The sequence below is a fragment of the Mirounga angustirostris genome, unplaced genomic scaffold, assembly GCF_029215605.1.
Source record: "Mirounga angustirostris isolate CCGP_5_RB_7025 unplaced genomic scaffold, mMirAng1.0.hap1 SCAF_5, whole genome shotgun sequence".
Lineage (NCBI taxonomy): Eukaryota > Metazoa > Chordata > Mammalia > Carnivora > Phocidae > Mirounga > Mirounga angustirostris.
Window position 1 is genome coordinate 3,089,013 of NW_026991713.1, and position 22,451 is coordinate 3,111,463.

At 53.4% G+C, this 22,451-nt stretch overlaps 1 protein-coding gene across 5 annotated transcripts in view; it reads right to left on the reverse strand.

Moving 5' to 3' along the window:
- Positions 1-22,451, reverse strand: part of TBC1D22A (TBC1 domain family member 22A) — a 322,639-nt gene that overhangs the window by 198,890 nt on the left and 101,298 nt on the right. For all 5 annotated transcript variants that reach the window (XM_064590478.1, XM_064590475.1, XM_064590476.1 and 2 more), the window contains 2 exons: positions 22,303-22,431; positions 18,718-18,780 (listed from right to left, as the gene is read on the reverse strand). In XM_064590478.1, coding sequence (XP_064446548.1) covers positions 18,718-18,780; positions 22,303-22,431 — 192 coding nt within the window. The remainder of the gene's footprint in view (positions 1-18,717; positions 18,781-22,302; positions 22,432-22,451) is intronic.

The window sequence follows — 22,451 nt, forward strand, 5'->3', positions numbered from 1 at the left end:
TTTACATTGACACCCCTGCCCATTGCACCCACAACCACCCCCACCTCTCCCAGCCACCAATCTGTTCTCTGTATCCATGCGCTTGGTTTGTTTAATCAGTGCACAGTTATCATCACCCAAGAGCACCTGCTCCAGCATCTTCCCATCACATACATTCCCACCAGCCGTTCCATCACCCAGGCCATGGACACAGGAGTAGCTTAGCCTCCTCTCTCTCCTTGCAAGACCCTCACTGCTGACCCAGGCCTCATGCTAAGAAGGCACACGGGGCAGGCTCAATGAGCAAATGCCCAAACAGTGCGTGAATTGCCTCATTTCCAAAGAAGTCAAGCCTGTAGGGCTAACTGCGCTTGTACCCGAGGAGGTCAACCCCTTTCTGCACTGCCCTCACTCCCAAATATCACCGAGCTTGTGGTCTGCATCCCCAAATCAGCACCAACACAGCTCTACAGCGGGGGCCCTGGGGCCTAGATGGGGAAGTCTCTTAACCCAGGGCCCACGGGCAACAAGGGGCACCACCAGCCCTAGAATCCAGGCCCCCATCCACTGTGCTTGCTCCCAACAAAGAAAGTAGCCAGCACATAAGCCGGGGCACCTGGGCACAGAGCCTGTCCCAACAGGGCAGCTGCTAAGGACCTGCTGCTGAACGAGTCGTGCGTTCATGCACATACGTTCATACCTGTGTCTCATTTTACAACCGCTTTCTAGCAAGAACTAGCAAGAATATTCAAACAAGAGCAAAAGACCAAAACCACTCAATACGTGGCATCATTTGCCATTTCTCTTGTGCAAACACGACGTGGCTGACACCGTGCCACCACACTGGGCGCCCTCACCCTGGTGACACTGGAAGCAGTGCTCGACCCGTCACTGCAGTGGCACGGTGGTCAGACGGGCACGCAGGGCCCATGCAGGGGAGGACCCCTCTCGCAGACCTTAGCCACCACCCCCCCGCCTCCGGGCAGCCACGCAGCAGTCACGGCCCTGCCCGGCCACCTGGGCACAAGGAAAGCCCGGGACAGTGTCCCAACACTTTCCTCGCCGTGGACAGGGTAGGGACAGGCTGAGCAAGCGAGGGCACAGTCAGCGCCGAGACCGCACCAGGGACAGAGAATGGGCAGGACCAGGCTGCACGAGGACAAGCGGGGGCAGTGCCCGGCAGGACAAACTTGTGACAGTTCACCACAGAGCAGTGCAGAGCCGTGAAAGTCAGCTAAGCATCTCCTCACGAATAAGACCCCGAAGTATATGTTCAGCTCACTGGCCGGTTTCTACCCCACACTGGAAAGTTCTAGCAAAGACAACCAGAAAGATGGGGAATTCCCGTGCATGCACACTCAGTCACAACGTGGCCAGGAACAGCGGAGCCTGAATAGCGGAGGTGCATCCCCACCGTCAGCTCGGGCAGGCCCCCAACTGGAGACCCACAGGTAAGACAATGGGGCCAAGCGAGGTGAAAAGTACCCGCTCTGGCCCATGCCTCCCTGGTGGAGTGTGGCTCCTTCAATTCCCAGCACGGCCTTCATCCCCTGCACAAGGCGATGCTCGATGGCCCCAAGAGCACCCAGGATGGGATCAGGCCACTCCTTCGGCCATTCTTCGCATGGCCCTTGTCCCCTCTACAGGGCTACCCTCAAGACATGGCAGCGGGGCACCCAGAGATGGGGTCAGCCTACTCTGAAAGAAGCTCCCGGGCTGGGCACCCGAGCAGGGCACCACAACAGAGAACCACATGGTGCAGGGCACTGTCTGCGGCACCCTCCAGGTGACCCAAGGCAGGGAGCAAGGGCCTCTGTGGTCGCCACACGACAACCAGGCCTGAGGAGGGCTGGGAACAAAGGACAGCGTCAGCCCCCCACCACGTGGGTGGAAAGGCTCCACAGTGGTACACACTGCATTCCGGAGGCCACTGAGAGCAAAGGAGAGATGGAGGAGTGCCTTGAGGACAGGAAGGCGTCACTGGGGACAGCCCTGAATGGCACGGTGCAGTACGTGGGCGTCAGTACGCAACCTAACGCCAGGAATGACAATGCTAGTGTGATCACGTAGTTGCTAACATCGATTAAATGCTACTGTCCTGACCACCTTCACTAGCTCATCCTCCTCTACACGTGGAGGCAGGTATGATTACTACCCCTTTCAGACGAGGTGGCGGACAGACCCTGGATGGCTCTGTGCCTCCCCCCACCTCCTGGTGTACGCGCTCTTGTGTGGCCCCTTCCCCTTGAGTGTGAACAGCCCTGCACCCTGCTTTGCACAGGGGATGGGATGTGCAAGATTATGTCACAGAGGACGACAATCGTCCTGCTGGGAGGCGCTCTCCCTCCTGGCTTCAAGGACACAGGCTCCCACACTGTGAGCTGCATAAGGAAAGGGCCGTGTGCCCAGGACCTGAGGGCAGCTGAGAAGCAGCAAGGAACCCGGGCCACAGCTCCACAGCCTACCAGCAACCGAATCCTGCCAGCAACCACGTGGGCCTGGAAGCGGCCCTTCCCCAGTCAAGCCTCAGATGCGTCTGCAGCCCAGACCACACCTGATTGCCACTCGGGGAGATCCTGAGCTAAGACATGCCCAGACTCCTGACCCACCGAAACTGCGGGACAACAAATAGGAGTAAGTGTGTGTTGTTTGAAGTGCTAGGTTTGTGGTGATGTCGTTACACGGGAACAGGTAACTCATACAGATGAGAAAGCTCAGGCAGCCACAGGGTAAGCAATTCACCCAGAGCAGCAGAGCCAGGAGTCCACGCTGGTATCTGACTAAACGGGGGTCTTGTGAGGCCTACAAAATGCCACCACCGATCTGCATTAGTACATATGCTTTCATATGCAAATCAAAAATGAGAGACCACCAAAAAATTATAACTATATGGTAAGAAAGAAACAGCGACGTCAGTGAGCTCCTGCTGAGCAAACTACATCTAAACTTGGTTTCTACCTGTCCGAGGCCTAGCAGGGACCTGGTCATCAGAGGGGCCTGGTGTGTACACATGCATGTACACAGACACGTGAAATGTGTGCACAGGTGTGAGGTGCGTGTGCACACAGATGTGTGGTACCTGTGTGCGGGCAGGTGTGTGGGGCACGTGCGTGTGCACTGGAGGAAAAGCCAGAGCTCAGGGCACCGACATCTCCTTTCCTGCTTTGCAATCTCACTATCCTGGGGGAGTGGTCATGTCAGCAATGGACCCCTCCCAACCCTGTCACTAAGCCCCAGACTTTCAGAGCACTTGGCTATCGCTCACTCGCTCTCTCTCTCTCTCTCTCTCTCTCACACACACACACACACACACCCTAACCCCACCCACAAGCAGGAATGCAGGTTTTCGCTTGGCAACCCTGGCACAGAAGAAAAGCTGGTGCAGATGACTGAGCCGGCTCCGCACAGCAGGGAATGTGGAGGGGACATGAGTGTTCTCAGTGCAACCAGCACCCAGGCAGGCAACTGGAGTGGCCTGCTCGCGATTCCTGGGCCCAGAGACCACAGAAGGTCTAAGAAAGCAGCGGGGGAGACCTGCTGGCCGGGTCCCAAAGCTTCCCTCGCGGAGAGGCCAGAGCAAGCTGTCCTGAGATGGACTAGGCTCCACAGGACATTACCTGGGGAAACTGAGGAAAGCACTCAGGGGCAAACGCGTCTGGTGAACACGGCTGAGCAAGGAGGCAGGAGGAGGCAGCTGAGCCTTCTCAGTCTCAAACAGACCGCTCAAGTGCTTCCAAAGCCTTCTGTAAGGGAGCCAACAACCTAGCAATCGCCTACTGCCCCCTTCACCTGGGCCCCCGTGCAGGGCTTCCAGAAGCAGGGGCCGGCCCTCACGCTCACAGCTTGCAGAGTGCCCTGTATCTGTACTACTTTGGGAAAACTTCCAGAATTCAGATTTCCCATTAATTAAAGAAAAGCTATCAGTCAGGTAGTTCAAATTATTTATACTTAACTCTACTTGATCTCTCTTGATAACCTGAAAATTATACTATTAAGGCTTTAATCCCAGTAACATGTAAATAAAGAGATAAGTAGTTCAAGCAAAAACAAAATGGTTCTTTTTTTTAAAAAGATTGTATTTATTTATTTGAGAGAGAGAGCGCGCACAAGAAGGGGGAGGGGCAGAGGGAGAGGCAGACTCCCCGCTAAGCAGAGAGCCCGATGCAGGGCTCCATCCCAGGACCCCAGGATCATGACCTGAGCTGAAGCAGACGCTTAACCGAGCCACCCAGGCACCCCAAAAATGGCTTTTAACAAGACAGGCAGGCTAAAATGCCGAAGAGCACGGCCTGCCGTGGAGGTTTGTGACAACGGACGCAAATCCTGGCCCTGCCACAAAAGAGACACATGTCTGCGGATCATCACCCCAGAGGTCCAGCCTCGAGGCCAGGGACAGCAGGGCTCCCTCACGTCTTCACCCCCGCAGCAGCCTCCAAAACAGCCAGCTCCAACCCCTGCTCTCGACTCCACTGCCACCAGCTGGTGACCATCATCTCGTGTCTGGTCCCCCTGCTAACACCCCGGACCGCATGCCCCCCAAGGAGGCAGCAGAGCTCCCGGTACACATCAGGTCACACCGTGGTCGCCAGAGGGTAAATGCAAACTCCTGGCCCCGACTCCAAGGTGCCTGGCCTACCACTCCCTTCCCCACCTTGTCACCTCCGCTGGGTCCTCTCTCACCAAACCAGTAACTTCTGTCCCCACCTCAAGGCACCTGCACGTATTCTTTCCACCTGCAACGCCCCGGCACCCCTGATCTGCAGCATTAGGTCAGAGTTCCAGAGCCGCCTCCTGAGAGCCAACTTCCTGTACTGCCCCAGCCGGGCCAGCAGCCCCTCTTCCGAGGCCGCAGCTCCAACCACTCCCACGTTGAGCCCCCTGAGGAAGGGTCCTCCTGCATCCCGCTCACTCCGTGCTCTCAGGCCTGGCACGCAACGGGCCCAGAGGAAAACCGTGGAACTCTTTGCTGGATGGAGGTGTGAATGATCCGGGTCCTCCACCCTTCGTTTTGAGCCCCCTCTTGCCTCTGCTCTCCAAGGTCTGTGCCATTGGTGAGCACCTGGACCTTCCCATTCCGGCGAGACCTCAGACAACACCTGGGAGCCGGACCGGCAGTTCCGTTCTGTTTCTCCATCAAGTGGTGCTCCAGACCCAGCTCTTCAGATGCCAGGCGGTGGGGACGGCAGGGGCCCCCAACCTGTTGGAGAGGCGAAACGGACTGGAGGGCAGGGGGACTCAGCTGCACTGAGGGGAGGCGGTGGGAGAGCACGTGGCCCAGGGAGACTTGAAGAGGAGGCGACAGGCAAACAGCGCGGTGAAGGCTGACGCGGAGTTCTTCGGGAGGCAGGAGGAGTAGAGCACAGAGGGGGACGCGGCCAGGAGGCAAGGGGACAACGCAGGGCTCGGGAAGCCCCTGGGCTGAGTCAGAGCCATCACGCTTCGCAGGATGACCCGGTCCCGTATGTGGGGGGTTCATGTTCATCATCGGAAGACTCTCCTATCTCCAAGCCACAAGCCAAGGCCCGGGCATGGGGAGAGTGTGCCACGTGAGCGCAAGGCAAAGCACCCACGTCCACCCATCAGCTCCGTTCTCCACAGGAGAAGCGTCCGAGCATCCTCCTCGGGGAACGCACACCCCCCGGCCCGTCCCGACTCCTGACAGCGAAACCCAGCCACCCTGCAGTTCTGGGTGCGCGCCCACGTCCACGCCAGCTGAACCACTCATGCAGTCACTCTGCGGCTCACAGGCCCTTTCCCCTGACATCTGTTCTGGGTGAGCACTCAGCTCTCCCTGTCATTACAGAGCTGCCCCCAGAGCCCCTCACATCTCCCCGCATATTATTTCCCTCTAACGACAGCTATTAATCTAGAAAATAAGAAATAAAACACCAGGATTTAGGTTTCTTTGGCAGGAAAGGGGGAAGAGAAGGTAAGTAACTGGCCTCTCTTCATCCTGTCAGACTGTCCTGCCACGCCAGTGACACACCAGGAAGCCACGGGGGGCCCCACCCCCAACCAAAGCATCTGCAGGCCCCAGGCCTGCACACCTGCCCCGGCAGGCACCCCAGTCCTACGCGCCCGATTCGGCCAAGCGGCACAGCCAGACGCCGCACCCAGCACACACGGCAGCAGAGATCTTTCTGACGAGGCAGGCGGAAGCCTACCTTTTACGGGGTGACAGACAGTTCAGCCTTGTCTAGACTCCCTGGAGGAAAAACTTGCCATTAATTGCAATAATGCAGAAAAGATTTCCATGTAGGGAGAATGCCTGGTGACACCGGGAGCTCATAAATCCAGCACATGGAGGAGAACAAAGTCCTGAGCTGCCTGCCCACTGAGGAGGGTGTCACGTGCAGGGTAGCCAGGCAAAGGGGCCCGGGGCGGAGGGGCCCAGCAGGAACCGCAGGGCAGCAAGCATCCCAACAGCCCCTCCTGAGGGCCCCAAGGTTCACTCATGCCCCTGGCCACCCCCTTCCAGCTTCCGTCCCTGCTCCCTTCCAGGGGCTGGAACAGGACAGGGGCCCAGTGGCCCCGGGGGACAGGGCCTAAATCTAACCCAGTCAAGCCTCAGATGCGTCTGCAGCCCAGACCACACCTGGCTGGTCTCGAGCCCACTCGAGGCTGCACCGGGACGACCATGGGCCGGGCTGTGAAGCTGACTGGCAGGACTAGGCCCAGAGCAGAAACTACACATGCCGTTGGCAGGCTGAGGGCTGCTTTCTCTTTGTTTTTTTTCTCATCACTGACTGATTTATCCTGTATCTTTTGCCTTAAATCACTTCATCTGACTTTGCTTCTGTTTGAAGTCACAACTACCACAGGTCTGAGTCCGAGTCACTCAACACCGTCCAGAACTCCCTGCCCGAACCACCTGAGATGGTCCCGTGGGGCCCCAGGGTCCCCACGGCCTCCCTCTGGCAGCTCCCGTCTCACGGACCCTCAGCCCCATTCCTAACAAGGTCTGTGAAGACCTGAGCGACAGTGCGCCCCACCTTAGATCCCGCCCCCGCCACACGCATGACCGCAAGCACATTAGGATGGGACCTCTGAGGGCCCATTTGACTGCCATCATAATGAGCTCTCCACAGAGGAGACGTCGCTGAGAGCAAGCCATGAGGAAACAGGACCCCGTTCCCAACACGGCGGGACGCGTGCTGCGGGGCTTCTAAGCTGCCTCTGACGCCCGCTCTTGTTCACAGCATGCTCGAGCGATGTCCAAGCTTCTGCGCTCAGGCTCGCAAGAGACATCACCAAGAGACACGACCAAGCAGGGCTTTCCTATCACCTTTTCTAAGCAGGTGTTTTCAAAGTCAACAACATGACCCTTTAAGGGGTTCGAGTTCAGCACCAGTTCCCTTGAATTTACACCCAGTGATGGGCCGGGGGGCAGACTGGGAGCAGGCATTCGCTCTTGCTGGCTTCTCCACCCCCAGGGCCCGCTGCTCCCTGACACAGTCTCATCTAAAAACGAAATCCGAGAGGAGTCTTCTGAAGGACATTCACCAAGGTCAGCCCACACTGATGGCACAACCCCAAGGACAGGTGGCTCCTGCACGTGCTCTCGCGCCCTACTGAGGAAGGTGCCGGGAGAACAGCGTGCTCCAGCCACTGCCAGACTTTTCACTGACCAGGCCCAATTCCGCAGAGTTCCCTCGGGCCCGGGCTCAGAAAGTGACAGAGGCCAGAGCCAGCGGGTCACCAAAATCAAGCGTCCAAAGCCAGAGGGGCCAAGCCAGGAATCCGGAGGAGAGACCCAGCCAGCGGCCTGGGGGGCATGGGGCCCTGGGCCTGCACCTGCCCAGCCCTTGCCCCCAGGGCCGGCACCGAAGGCCACAGGACAGCGCCGCTGAGCTGCCCGCCACGTGCCAAAGGCAGCTGAGCTTGGGGCTAGAAGCCACCGTCCAGCATCTACAGCACTGCCTGCAACAGAGGCACCACCAGGACACCCTAGGCCTGTGCCGCCTGCCTGCAGGGCACAAGGGGGGGCGGGGGGGCGGGGCCGGCCAGCCCGGGAGTCAGGACTTTCTTCCTACAAGGTTGCTGGAGGACCAGGTCAGGAAACAGAGGCTCCCCAGAACTGGGACACGGGGGACATCAGCAATTCAGCGTTGCCCTCCACATTCAAGTGTCCCCCCAAAGCACCCTGATCGGGGCTGTGTTCTCCAGCTCTGCGCACGGCCAGAACAAGGCTGGCAACACACACACACACACACACACACACACACACAGGCTTTCTGGACGAAGCGACAGGACCCCCTCCACTTCCTGCCGGCCTGTCTGTGGCCACCCTTCGGCAGCACTGTGCTGAGGTGTGCTGAGGACAGAGACCACGCCCGGGCCTGGGCGTCCACTCGGACTTCTTCAGGGGCTCGCAGCCCCCAGCACGTCATCTGCCAGAGGTCCAGGGGGTTCAGTGACCGCAGCGGGACAGGTGCAAGCAAGGCTGCTCACACGGGGCGGCTGGAGGGAGAGGCGTGCGGAGCCAGGGGAGAGAGCCGTCACGGCGCGCTAACTCAGGATTAAGTAATGTGCTGTCGGTTTAAGTAGCAATATCATCTGCCAAGGGACAATAAAGACAGGATGCGCCGCGTGTAAGGACAAGTTTAGTGAAAACACAGGATGTGGGGAAATGGCTCAAACAATGAATACACATTGGGTCTTACTAGCCGTTAAAGTTCTGTTAACATTCCTGATGTGCTTGTCTAAAGAGTCGGAATTCATTAAAAGTAGTTCGAACTTGAAACTCTTCCCAAAGTATCTTTTCTACAAACCAGCTTACACTCAGGAACAGTAATAAAAGAGTTGTTACTATCTGTCACCACCGGAGCTGAAAAAATGCAAACGTGGCAGGCATTCCCAGCTCATTCGCTCGCCAGACATCAGACGCCTGAACACCAAGAAAGGTTTCTCCTAAAAAACCTCAAAGGACATCCCTGCACAGAAGGCTCCCGGGAGGGCTCGAGAGGTCCCCGTCTTCACTCTGCAAACATGCCATGCCCTCATGGGTCCCCAAGGCAGGACCCGGCCAGCACCGCGGGGCGCTCCGGTTGCTGAACCACTCTGTGGTCTAAAACACGAAAGACACTAAACCCAAGAAGGCCACTGTGCCCATGAGGACTTACAAAAATCTGATTTCAGAAATCTGAAAACACTCTACCATATGCATGACCCACACACAGCACACAAAGCTCCATGGAGATCATTTCTGTGCAAGGAACAACATCATCCACAGTTCTGCTGGGAGGACTGGGGGGCTCGCATCCCTGGAAACCCAGGAGCGATGTGGCCCAGAAAGAAGTTACCACAGCACAAGCTTTTGCAACTTGATCCAAGGAACACCAGCCCCATATGAATTCTAACACCTGATGAATGACACCAAGTAAGAGCCCGTAACAGATCTAACATGTGCACTAAAAGGCAGCCACCTATCACACAGAATAGCCGCCGGACATACCAAGACGGCCCCTGATGATTTGTCACGATGTTAATTAATAACGTAGAGCTCTCTTAAAGCAAGCAATGAGGCCGAGTGTGGTGTGGGAATTACCTGACACTCACCTCCTTCAAACATGACAACTTACGCCCCACGTTCTGCGCTCGAGACAAGTGTTTAATAGGTTAGCAAAGGCACAGATGTCTCACTACACTCAAAACACTTTCAAACAGAACAGCGCAGTGTCACTATTACCAGACCAAAGATTCAACACAACAACCACAGCTACACGTCCAAGCGTTGTGAAGAAACGGGCTGGTCAGAAAAAAGCATTTTTCAAATTCAGGAGCGCCCAGACTTCCCTTCTGGCGGTGCAGCTCACCAGATGGCCACTGACCTGCTCCCGCCAGGCCCTGGAACAATCCACCCCCAACAACCAGACTTACTTCCAGAAGATACAGTCCCTCAATCCACCACGTTAAGAGAATAAGGGCGCAAAAATATTCTCATATCAGATGACGGGGGAAGGACTTGTTAGACCTCAACAACCATTTATGACTTCAACACCACGAGCAAGGCAGCACCCCTCACATGACAAACAGCATCTGTAAGGCTTAGAGTAACTACCCTAAGTCAGTGTAATGTGAACAGGCCTCCCATTACGATCAGGACCGACACCGGGATGCCTGCTTCCCCCACTGTCCTCAGCATTGTGGCAGGAGTTTTCACCAGCAAAACAAAACAAATAGAAAAGAAAAAGAAACTGCCATTATCCACAAGTAATATGATTACCTTCTCTAAAACCTCAACCACATCCACACACAAAACATGAGAACTAATGAAAGAAGTTAGTAAAATGTGCCAGATAGAAGATTCACTGACAAAAGTCAACAGCCTTTCTAGAGAGTATCCAAAGAAGGCAAGAAAGAAAACATTGTTTAAAAATAAAAGATCCAGGGCGCCTGGGTGGCTCAGTCATTAAGCGTCTGCCTTTGGCTCAGGTCATGATCCCAGGGTCCCGATGCGGGCATCTAGCTCCCTGCTCCGCGGGAAGCCTGCTTCTCCCTCTCACGCTCTCCCTGCTTGTGTTCCCTCTCTCGCTGTGTCTCTCTCTGTCAAATAAATAAATAAAATCTTTAAAAATAAATAAATAAAAATAAAAGATCCAGAGAACTAAAGAAATGCAAAAACAAAATGTGAGGGGCGCCTGGGTGGCTCAGTTGGTTAAGCGACTGCCTTCGGCTCAGGTCATGATCCTGGAGTCCCTGGATCGAGTCCCGCATCGGGCTCCCTGCTTGGCAGGGAGTCTGCTTCTCCCTCTGACCCTCCCCCATCTCGTGCTCTCTCTCTCTGTCTCATTCTCTCTCTCAAATAAATAAAATCTTAAAAAAAAAAAAATGTGAATTCTCTCCAACTGATGGGCAGATTCAATGTGATTTCTAGGATTTTCATGAAACTAACGAGCTGATTTTACATTTTCACGAATGGTCCAGAATGAGGCACGGGCAGCCTGGCCTGCAGGACGGCAAAACCACAGAAGCAAGAAGAGGAAGCCAGCAGAGGAACAAATGGACAGACAGACCAGCAGAATGGATGACAACCCACACGGAGCCCACATACGTATGGAATCCTGATTTAAGACCGAGCCGATCCATGGGTGGGGGCACAACTGCTTATCCACGTGGGGAACGTGTTCAGAAATCAGACTGCCACATCAAACTCCACGCACATAAAGTCCATTCCAAACAGATTATGGCTCTAAACCTAAAGGACAGAACTTTAAAACTCTTGGAAGAAAGATTCAGACTTCTTTGAAATCATGAGGTTAAACAGAATGTCTTAAGATGCAAAAAGGCGGGGCACCTGGGTGGCACAGTCGGTTAAGTGTCCGCCTCCCAGTTTAGGCTCAGGTCATGATCTCAGGGTTGTGAGATCAAGCCCTGTGTCAGGACCCATGCTCAGCACAGAGTTTGCTTGAGTTTCTCTCTCCCCCTCCCTCTTCCTCCCCCCAAATGCACGCATGTACACTCGCTCTCTCTCTCACTCAAATAAATAAATCTTTAAAAAATAAAAACAGATGGGGCACCTGGGTGGCTCAGATGGTTAAGCGTCTGCCTTCGGCTCAGGTCATGATCCCAGGGTCCTGGGATCAAGTCCTGCATCGGGCTCTCTGCTCCTTGGGAGCCTGTTTCTCCCTCTGTCTCTCTCTCTCTGTCTCTCATAAATAAATAAATAAAATCTTTAAAAAAAAAAAAAAAGAGGAAAAAATTTTAAATAAATAAATAAATAATAAAAACAGATGCAAAAAGGCATAATCATAAAGGTGAAGACCAGGGAACTGGCTACAGTAAATTGAATGTCTACTCACCATCAGGGTGAAGAACAACCCACTACCGGAAGGGAGATGCATGTATCCATATGCATCCAAAACAGAATTAGCACCCTCAACAGATTGGCAACTCCTTTAAATCAACAGAACAAGCTAACAAACACCACAACAGAAATATGGAACAAAAGCATTTCACAAGAGAAGAAACACAAATGGCCAAGAAACCTATGAAAAAATACTTGACTTCATGTGCACTTAAGGAAGTGAAAGTCAAAAGCCCAGCAGGCCACCACTTCATGTCCACAGCCAGGGCAGGGGGCTCGGCCTGACAATCCCAAGTGCAGGTGAGGGACGGCGCTGGGCACTCTCCCCAAGACCTCCACCCAGTGTCAGCTGTGCACACTGCGCCAGCCCCCAGGACCCCTCCCCGTACATACCCCAGAGGCACTCTCTACACGCACACTGGGCTCACACAGGAACGTGCACAGCGACGTCCTGAGAAAACACACAGGAGTGAAAATGGCCAGAATGCCCAAGCGGCGTGAGACCGGAGGGATCAACACACACACCAAGCAGCAGAGAACTATGCGGCACCGAAAAATGAACGCCACCCACAGGCACCAACACATAACCCTGAAAACCAAATGCTGTGACATAAAGAGCAACCACAGATATATTTAGAATGATCCCATCACAAAATAGAAACTAAAAAGGGTAAATATATATATATGCATATAAACACATGATAAAACCAGACAGCAAAGCAAGAGAATGGTCAACCAAAATTCAAGAGAATGGTCACCTGCTGGGAGACAGGGAGGTGTTTGGGGAGAGCCAGAGAGGGGCCTTTCACAGACACTAGCTCTTGCTCTTTCTTCAGCTAACAGTGGGCGTCTGTAAGTTAATGCTTACTCCTGTCTTTGAATTTGAACATATATGTTATAGAAACTCTTCTGCTCTGATATGTTTTGCCATAAAAACAGAGACAGAAAAGGAAAGATCTATGGATCAGAGTCCCGATATATATACCAGGAGAGTTTAGCGAACTGATTATATAACAAATAAGTACTTCAGGGCCTCTCACAAATGCATCCCCACCTCTGTGGAGGGAATGGCTCAATTATGACCCAAAGGAAGAGACGAGGAGGAAGAAGCCGCAGAAAGGGGAGCACTGAACACGCCCAACACCTGCAGGACCCTCCAGCGTCACCTCTCCTGTGGGAGGACCTGCAGAATACCCACACGGGAGAAGTGTGTGATTTAATGTGGCATCATTCAGCCACCGTGCCACACGCCAGGCACCACCGCAGGGACCGCAGGAGGAAGGGGTCCCGGGCCCCGTTCTCACAGTCTGACGAGACCGAGCCAGGAGCTCAGCCACGGCCAGAATCCTGGCAGACAGCTCACAGATTCGCTGAGTTGACCCAACAGACCCCTGCCAGGCAGCCGGGATGGAAGACCACCAGCGTGCAGGCTGCTGCGCCTCCGAGCGAGGTCGCATGGGACAGAGACTCTGAATGGGCTGCAGCAGGAAACACGGGCACTGCCGGGGCCACCGTGGCAGGAGCAGGTGGGGCTGACCTGGCCGGCTCAGGCCTGGGTCTAGGGGTCAGCCACGCAGAGCAGGCTGCTGAGGAGTCCTCCATGGGCAAATGCCAGGAACCCACTTGGATGTGGCCCCAGATCATTGGTGGCCAACCCCAGAGCCTCCAGAAGCGGTCTTCCTCTGGCTACTACCGGCCCGGCCGTGGGCAGGGGGCAGGGCCCACACGTCTCCATACAAGAGCACAGGAAGTGCACGGCCGCGGGCAGGAGCCCACTCTGAACGTCCCCTGTGCTCCGCTTCTATGTGCCTCCTAGAAAATGTCCATCCTTCAGGGCCATGGAAAACTCATCACCCTAATTCTAAAAACTGCACATAAATAATGTGGCTTAAAAAGCCTGCATGTTTCATTATCCTCTGTGTCTGTTTAAATGTAATGAGACATCACTTCTGCATGGCTAATTGGAAAAAGCATCTTATTTCCCTAATTTGTGAAACTGCTCTAAGAAGCAGATAACCAGAGGGCAGAAAATGTAATAACCACGGAGGCAAAGTCACTCAGTAGATGATGAACTTCTCAGGAGAAAAGGCCCAGCAGCGATATTTGAATATGGTTCTTGTAATAAACTCACTGCACCCACCATAGTAGCCACAGGGCCACCGGTCCAAATTCGTATTTTTTTAATGTAACAAATCTAGTTTGTTCAATACTGATCAAAAGATTTAAAAGAAAAAAATCAAAAAAACAGGGAGCCAAAAAGTTATGAATTTTACTTTCAGACAACAACATTGGATAAAAACATTAATTATCAATTTCAGCAAAATCTCCTAAATCCCATGAGGTTCCAGGAGATGCTCCAGGCAACCAGGACACAGCCAGGGCCCAGCCCCGCCCTCAGGAGTGGACAAACAGGAAGAGGGAGTCGTGTCATAAACAAAAAGTCACACACAATCCCACAGGAAGCGCCGCGAGAGGGTGATCAGGGACTGCGCCTCTGACAAGACCACCTTCCAGGAAGATCTGAAGGCCCAGAGGGAACCAGACACTCACTCGTCACAGGTGAGAGAAAGAGGCATCTGGTCAGCTGTTCATCGACAAGTAGCTGTGAACAGCGGCTCCGGGACACACGCTGCCTCAGGCACTGGAGCTAGAAGGTCTGCTGTCCTCCTGGGACCCATTCGACCTGGGGGAGGGGCGGTGACCTCCTGACAAAGGCCACAGGCTCCCGCTGAGCCTCTGCTTCCTGGCTGGGAGCGCCTGGGCAATGGCCATCCGGCCCTATGCCATCCACTCTGCTCATTTCAAGACCTTCCTATCAGCAGTTAAAAGTCCCAAAGCCTCCAAATCTAGCTGAACTTCCATAAAATAGGGATTTCCAGGGTGAGCTAGCCCCAGGAACAGGCAAGCAAAAGGTCTGAAAAGCAATTCAATAGTGAGCAAAAATGGAACAGACACATCATCAAAGATCTACACATGGCAAATCAGCATATGTAAAAATGCTCAACATCATGAGTCATCAGGGAACTGCAAATTATAACCCCATAGATACATTACACACCCGCTCAAAACTGGCGAGAATTAAAAAGGCTGGCAATACCGAGTACTGACAAGGATATGGAGCAAGACTCTCACGCCCTGCTGGTGCGAGTGCAGACTGGGACAGCCACTGTGGAAACTAGGTTGTCAGTTTCTCATGAAGCAGATGCACATTCACGTCCCATACAACCACCCTTCTGCCATGTACTCAGCACAGAGGGGACACAGGGGCCTTCGCTAGCACTCTACAAGGTTTACAGCAAATCTGCGATGACCCCACTTGGGAAGAGCCCGAGTACTCATCGAGTACTGGCCAATGGGTAACCACACTGAGGTATACACCCAGACAACAGAGTCCCACTTAGCAGTGACATGTGACAATGCGAACGAGTGTCTGAGCACCAAGAGAGGCCACTCAGGCAAGGCTGCAATTCGTGTGATTCCATTTGTAGGACATTCTTAAAAAGTAAACCTCAAGAGACTGAAAGTGGATGAGTACTTCACAGGGGCACGGGGTGGGGACGGGAGGCTGACAGCAAAGGGAACTTTTCAGGGTGATGGAAATGTTCTAGATCATGATTCAGGTGGTTGTCATATTGCTACATACAGGTATCAAACCAATCTAACTGCACACTTCAAAGAGGTGAATTTTATTTTATGTCCGCTAGACCTCAGTGAAGCCACAGGAGGAAGAGGACGGGGGGAGGAGGAGAAGGACCACCAAAGCAGAACCAGACCTCGCCTGCTGAGTGAATCAGGGAACGTGGGGACGGATGGGGGGAAATGCCGAAACCCTTCTTCCCGAGCAGTCAGAAGCCCCAGCCTTCGGGGAGGCACACGGACCAGCTACAATCGGAGTGACATTTTCCCGGTTCCATATACCAAGGACAAGCCATGACTCCGTTCTGGCCGTGGGATGTGAGAAGCACTGCGAGCAACTTCTACAAAACAGGTGGAAAGGGAGGGGCACGTCCTTCTGTGCGTGTTGTCCTTCATGCTGCTCAAAGACAAACGTGATGCAGAGAGCTAGACAGAGCGGCCAGCGGGGACCATGAGGGGGAGGCCAAGCACAGAGGAGCAGCCACCCCACGGCCAGCAAGCCCGTGCCTGAGACAGGAACACCCTTCTGTGCAGTCAGGCCACCAACTGACTGTTGCAGAAACCCCTGAGCCAAGCCTCCATAACGTCAGAAACTAGAACCGGGTCTGCCTACCGCCGATCACAAGGCCATACTTTTCCTAAAGCCCCTTGCTTATCACCTCACTCCCTGCACACCCAGAGCTGGGCCCAAATGGCCCTCTCCTGCATGTGGCAGCCTGCCTGAGCCCCACGTCCTCCCGGGGAGCCCAGCAGCCCCTTGGGTAGCACTGCCCTGCTGAGCGGGGGCCTAGGCAGGGTCTGCAGCTCCAGGGGACGCACACGAGCCCAGAGCAAGAAACTGTTTAACAGAGAGACCGGCTGCCAGGGAAGAGGCGCCTCAAAACAATGGGACCAAGGTCCCAGGACGTCAGAGACAAGTAGACCAATCAACACCAACTGCGGCTGTGAGCTCAGCTCTGCAAGGAAGGTGTCAAGTGTTGGGAAAAATATAAAAATGAAATAAACCAAAGGTCTATGGCTGACTCCACCTTCCATTAAATAAGTAAAAAAGAGATAACAATATCTTATCTCTTGTTTCCCAGATACAGTAAGTACAACTGCTGAAGAAGACAATCAAAAAGAAGCGTCTCAAAATGAATACTTCTGTGGAAAACTGATTTTCTCCTTTTGTGTTCTATAATCTAGAAGTATTTTTGCTTTCGTCATCCAGGATTTTTGTTCAACAAACTTACAAAACATACAAGAGACAGCAAAGTTTAAAAGTGCATTTAGGGGAGCAATCAAGATGCAAAGAAAATACTTCAAACGGTAAAAAAAAAAATCCATTTTAAAGAGATACTGTTGGGGCGCCTGGGTGGCTCAGTCGGTTAAGCGACTGCCTTCGGCTCAGGTCGTGATCCTGGAGTCCCGGAATCGAGTCCCGCATCGGGCTCCCCGTTCAGCGGGGGGTCTGCTTCTCCCTCTGACCCTCTTCTCTCTCGTGCTCTCTGTCTCTCATTCTCTCTCTCTCAAATAAATAAATAAAATTTAAATAAATAAATAAATAAATAAATAAAGAGATACTGTTTATAATAGCAACAAAAAATATGATAATTAAGAATGAATCTAATAAAACACACACAAGAGCTTTTATGGAGCACACTCTAAAACTACACTGAAACGGCCTAGAACATGGAGAATCCACACGTTGGTGACAAGGGAGACTGGGTTTCACGAAGACGTCCATCCTCCCAAACTGGTCTCCAGACTCTGTGCAGCTCCCACCACACGACCAGCAGACAGTAAACACCAACGGGGCACAGAGAAGCTGGGGCCATCTGACCGTGAGGCTCAGGTGGGCGTGCGAGGGCCTGAGGCCTACCAGCGAAGGGGGGGCTGGGGCTCCGCCCGCAGGGCCACTCAGGACACAGCTGAACTCACTGGCCGGTGTGGTGTTGAGGGAAGACACCTTGAATCCTGGGCCAAAACAGAGACCACGGAAACACGTGTACAAGTGTGAGGACGAACACCAGAAGGGAGGCTGCAAACACGGGCAGACGAGGTGGAGGCCACGCACGAGGCCGGGCCCGACAGGTCACTTTATGGGCAAGTTCCCTGGATTCCTACCTCACATCATGCACAGCAGGCACTGACAGATGCACGGAACATCTGAAGAGATGGAGAAGCTCGACCACATGGAAACAAGGAACTTCTGGTCCCCAAAAGCCGCCAAGAAGGAAGTGAGAAGCAGCCACGGCGTGGAAGAGGACGCGTGTGACCCGCAAAATGACAAAGATTTAGAATCCTTAACATATAAAGACCAGCAGCCGATAAAAAATTAGATCAACAACCCAAAAGAAAAATGGGCAAAAGACAGAAACAAGCATCTCACAGAGGAGGGAAGACAGGAACCCATAAATCCAGGAAGAGGTGCTCGCTGCCACCTGGAACAAGAGACACGCAGATGAAGGCCACCACAAGAATGCCCGCCAGAGGGATACGAAGTGGGAAGTCCTGGCAGGGATGTGGAGCACGGCACTCACACTCCGCAAGCGAGCTCTCGAGGAGCACAGCCCACCTGGGAGCAGCGGACACCATCCTGCGGGTTCAAGAGGCTCACACCCCAGCACACAACTAGTTCACGTCTACCGCAGTGCCCCAGATAAACTCCTGCCCATGGGCACCTGCGAGAAAGTGCCTGAAGGTCCCGAGCACAGAACATGAGACACCACCCAAATATCCGGCAACGGGAAAAAGGCCGCAGAAAGTGCGCGATATTTAAATGATGGATTGTTACACAACTGGACACAAGATTGGATGAATCTGAGAAAATAACATGGAAGAAAACCACAAGCTGCAGATGGACAAGGCTACTGGAGGAAGGATGCGGCCCCCACTGCTTCCTGGAGAGGGACTGACCACAACACCACACGACACGCGCTGAGGTCGTGGGGAATCACAGAGTCAGGAGGTCGGTCATGTCCTGGGGGCCCTTTGAGAGCAGGGTGAGAACTGGGAGCAGCTCCAACACGATGGGTCCAACGCGAGTGGGGTTCCCAGTCCTCAGTGGGGATGGACACGAGGGTACGCTCTATCTGCACACGCCCGTATCCTTTATATGCCTCAATATTACACCCAAAATATTTTAAGAACAATCTGCGATTCTTGTCCGGGACTATGTTCACAAGGGCTACCCCCAAACCTGTGGTGGGTAAGCACCCCAACTGCACCAACCATCTCACTAGTTCCGTGGGAACCCGCCACCCCGACGGAGGAAACACCCTCCCCACAGGCATTTCCAGATCCCCGGCTCTTACCTCTGTCACTTTGGGTTGAAGTATTAATGCTTCTGGACTCATTCGAGGGATGTCTATATGGATCTGGAGATGCAGGAGAAAGATGTATTACTTTACAAGATGACAAATGTCATTATGAGCATGTGCTTAAAATAGCAACCCTTAACAACAGCAGTGAATTTACTCTGGACTCTAAGCTGCTCCCACTCTGAAAACACGAATTCCTTACGTCACCGAGTTCGGCTCCAGAGGAGTTGGCCAGTTCTACCTGAATGGGGCTCCCTAAGTCCCAGCGTGAAGGCTTGCCTGACACTTCCCGACCAAACAGTTGCTGCTGTGTGATTAGGAAGAGAGCGGCCCTCAGCTCTTCAGCAACATAATCCATAGCAATTAGTAAACATTGATTTCCAGGCTCGGACACGAGGAGCACTTCAGGGGCATCGATAGTGTACAAGTTCTCGGCGGTGACAGCTTCTTTGTGGCACCCAGGCCACATTCTTCACTTCACAGAGTCCGTGGGGATCCAGGGCACTTCTCAAAGGAAGCACTTGAAAACCTCTGCTGGTGTTAGCTGATCCCTACTTGGCCCCCGACTGACCTGAGTCATCACGAAGGCCCCCACTCTGCACAGGAAAACACCTGCCGTTCAAGCAGCAACCGAGTAAGAGCGTTCAGGCCTTGAGCCGGCATCACAGGCTGGCTCCCAATATCCCACACGAATATCTCCCACTGGCCAACACGGTCACCATCCCCATCACCCAGGGAAAGGTCTGCTGAAGGAAGACGTGCACATTTTAATGCCAAGAGGGAGTCTACGATTCAGGTCCATCCCCCTGTCTTCGTACGTGACCACAAGGATCCTACTATCCACAGGACCAGGACAGTGTCCTCACTCTGCCTTATTAGCGCTGCAGCCTTGGCTACAGCACTCAGGCCCTGCGGCTCGGCGTCCTTGTCTAGAAGGTGCCTGCCATACCTCAAAGGGTGACTGGTGAAGAGAGCACAAGGTGGATCGACAGCCTAGGGACCCCCGCCAACCACACTGTTCTGCAGCGTGGGGGCTGCTTCCCCACTGAAGGGCTCCTGCCTGGGGCTCTTCCCTCAGGGGAGAACCCGGAAACCAGCAGCCCCTCAGCAGCACCCAGCCAGGGGAGAGAACCGGGAGGGAGTTGGGGGCCAGTGGACTCAGCATTCAGGGAGCACAGTCCATGGGCAGCAATGAAGGACAATGGGAAGGAAAATGAAAGGTAAGGAGCCAGACAAGAGCAACACAGGAAACGATGAGCCCCAAGCCCTCTGAGCAACCCGGGGAAGATTGAGGAAGCGGAGACATGCGTACGACCCGATGTGTGAAGGAGGCCTGCGGGCAGCGGGGCTAGGAGGGAGGGGTGAACCATCCAGCCTAGGGGGCCCGAGGATTCCAGCCCGATGCACCCCCTGCACCAGGGCATCCTCGAGGGCCACCCTGAGAACACTGCCCTCATGCCATCGTACTCAGGCACACGTCTGCCCCCCCTTACACAAGAGCTGCCCGTCATGTGCTTTCTGAGTGGCCAGGACAGCAGGCACCGTAACTCCACCCACCGTGGTCTGTGCCAACAGGAGGAGGAGGTCCAACCTGAGAGGGGGCGTTGCACAAGGCTGGGCACAAGGGGCTCTGTGGACCCCTCCAGGCCACCTGCTCCCCACGTACAGGGCTGAGATGTAGGGGAGGCCCAGACGGCTGCAGAACTCCTCCCTCCTAGGGAGGACACACCGGATGAATCTTGAATCTGACCGACTCGGTGTGCTCTGGGCATGACGTCTTCCACCAGACACTAAGCACACGGACAGAGGACACAGAGGGATGTAAAAGCAGGCCGCAGCCCCGCGCTCCTGCCACCTCCTGGCAGTGTGGGAGGGCGGGGCACCCACCAGGAGCAGGCAGCAGGGAGACAGCAGGTGCCCGAGCCCCAGACCAGCCCAGGCTCTGGCTGGACAGAATAGCGTGTCGGAGACAGGAGCCGCAAAGACAGGACGGGGTCCACCTCCAGCAGGCGGGTCTGCAAAGCCAGCAAGCCAACCAAACTGCCACAGGCTACGTTGTTCTCAGCTATATTAATGTAGACCCATTCTGGGAGTTTGCAATAATATGGAAGCTTTTTATTACCCATCATAGTAACTGAATAAAGATGCATGTAACCCATTTTTTATTAACTTTCCCTTATGAAATTCATAATAGAATACAGCTTGGTAACTCTTATAGATAGATGCTGGTATCATCCTTTGGAAGTCTTTTTCTTGAATGAAAATTCATGAGGAACATATTCAAAACAATACCAAATTGGCCCATTCCCTAAAATTAGTGAAGTGTAAAGAAAAACCAGGTAACCTAATATTTCCCTAACCAAATCCAAATGCAATCTCTCTCAAATCAGTTTCTCGTGCCCTCGGAGCCACTGAGGCGAGGCTGAGGATGAGCCAGAGGCAGAGGGCCCCGAGGCAGAGGGGCCCCGCCCCAGGAGGCAACAGAAGTGAGTTCCTGCCCTCTTCTGGGTCCTCACTCTCAAGCATGACAATCCTCCACGCTCCACTGTATCCCATCCATGAGGAAGATACTCCCCCAGAACCCATTAACCTTAAAGAACCTCCGGTTATCAGAGGGAAGACCTGTCTTTGGAGCTTTCTAACAGATCTATACCGAAATGACAGAGAGATGTGGATAGCCCACATTTGAGGCAGAAAAATTCGGCAAGGCTCCTTCACCTAGAAGAAGGATTTCCAAAAGGAAATATTCAGTACTGACAAGTCTCAGGAAAGTCAGAAGTTGATTTCAGAAACAGGAGGCAGGGCTACCAGTTAAGAACGACCTTTTTATTTAAATGCAGCACAAAAATAAGAGATTGAATGAATGCAGCACAAACCATTCTGAATTCTCACATATTACAAAGTGAGAATTACAAAGCCCTCAAAAAGCTATTCTAATAGCAAATTCTGAATGTATTGTGAACTGTAAATCAATTTTAAGTACTTTTCCCATTATAGACACCGTCTGTCAATGGACTGTTCAAGAAGCCGTAATGATACCCATTTTGAATTAAAGTGAACAGCAAGAACGATCAAGTGGCCACACGTGTTGCTATGGACTGAGCTGTGTGCCCCCAAATCCAGCTGACGAGCACAGCTCTTGTCCATCCAAATCCCGTCCCCCAGTGCCCCAGGGGCCCCTGCGCCCACGAAGCCCACAGAGACTCTCCTCTGATCAACCCAGCAGCAAATGCCTGCTCCCGAGCCTTCAGGTCAGACAGCAGCTCACTGAGCCAAAAGGTGCCCCCCGCTCCTGAGCCAGGTCTCGGGGTCCTGGCAAGGGATCTTAGGCTTCCGTTTTGTAACTCCAATTAAAAAAACCCTTTTCACTTTCATAGAAGGAGCCGGAGATAAGCATACTATTATTATGGCTATAACAATACTATTATTAGAAGCATACTGTTATTTATTCTCAAGCTTATTTATTAGAAAACACTAATCTGTCACCCAGTTTGGGACATGCTAGAGAGAACACTCCCTCCTACCAATCATCACCAAGTTAAAGTTCTTCACATAACATGAAACGGGAGAGGAGCTCACCTGCCTGTAGGTGTCCTGGTGAACATCATCATTCCGAGAGTGGTAATAGTGCTCAATAAAAGCAAAATATTCTTTCTGTTTTCTCTGGAGAGTGGCTGGTCTTCGGTCCACATTGGCAGGAAGGTAACCCTGTGTGAGAAAAAGAACAA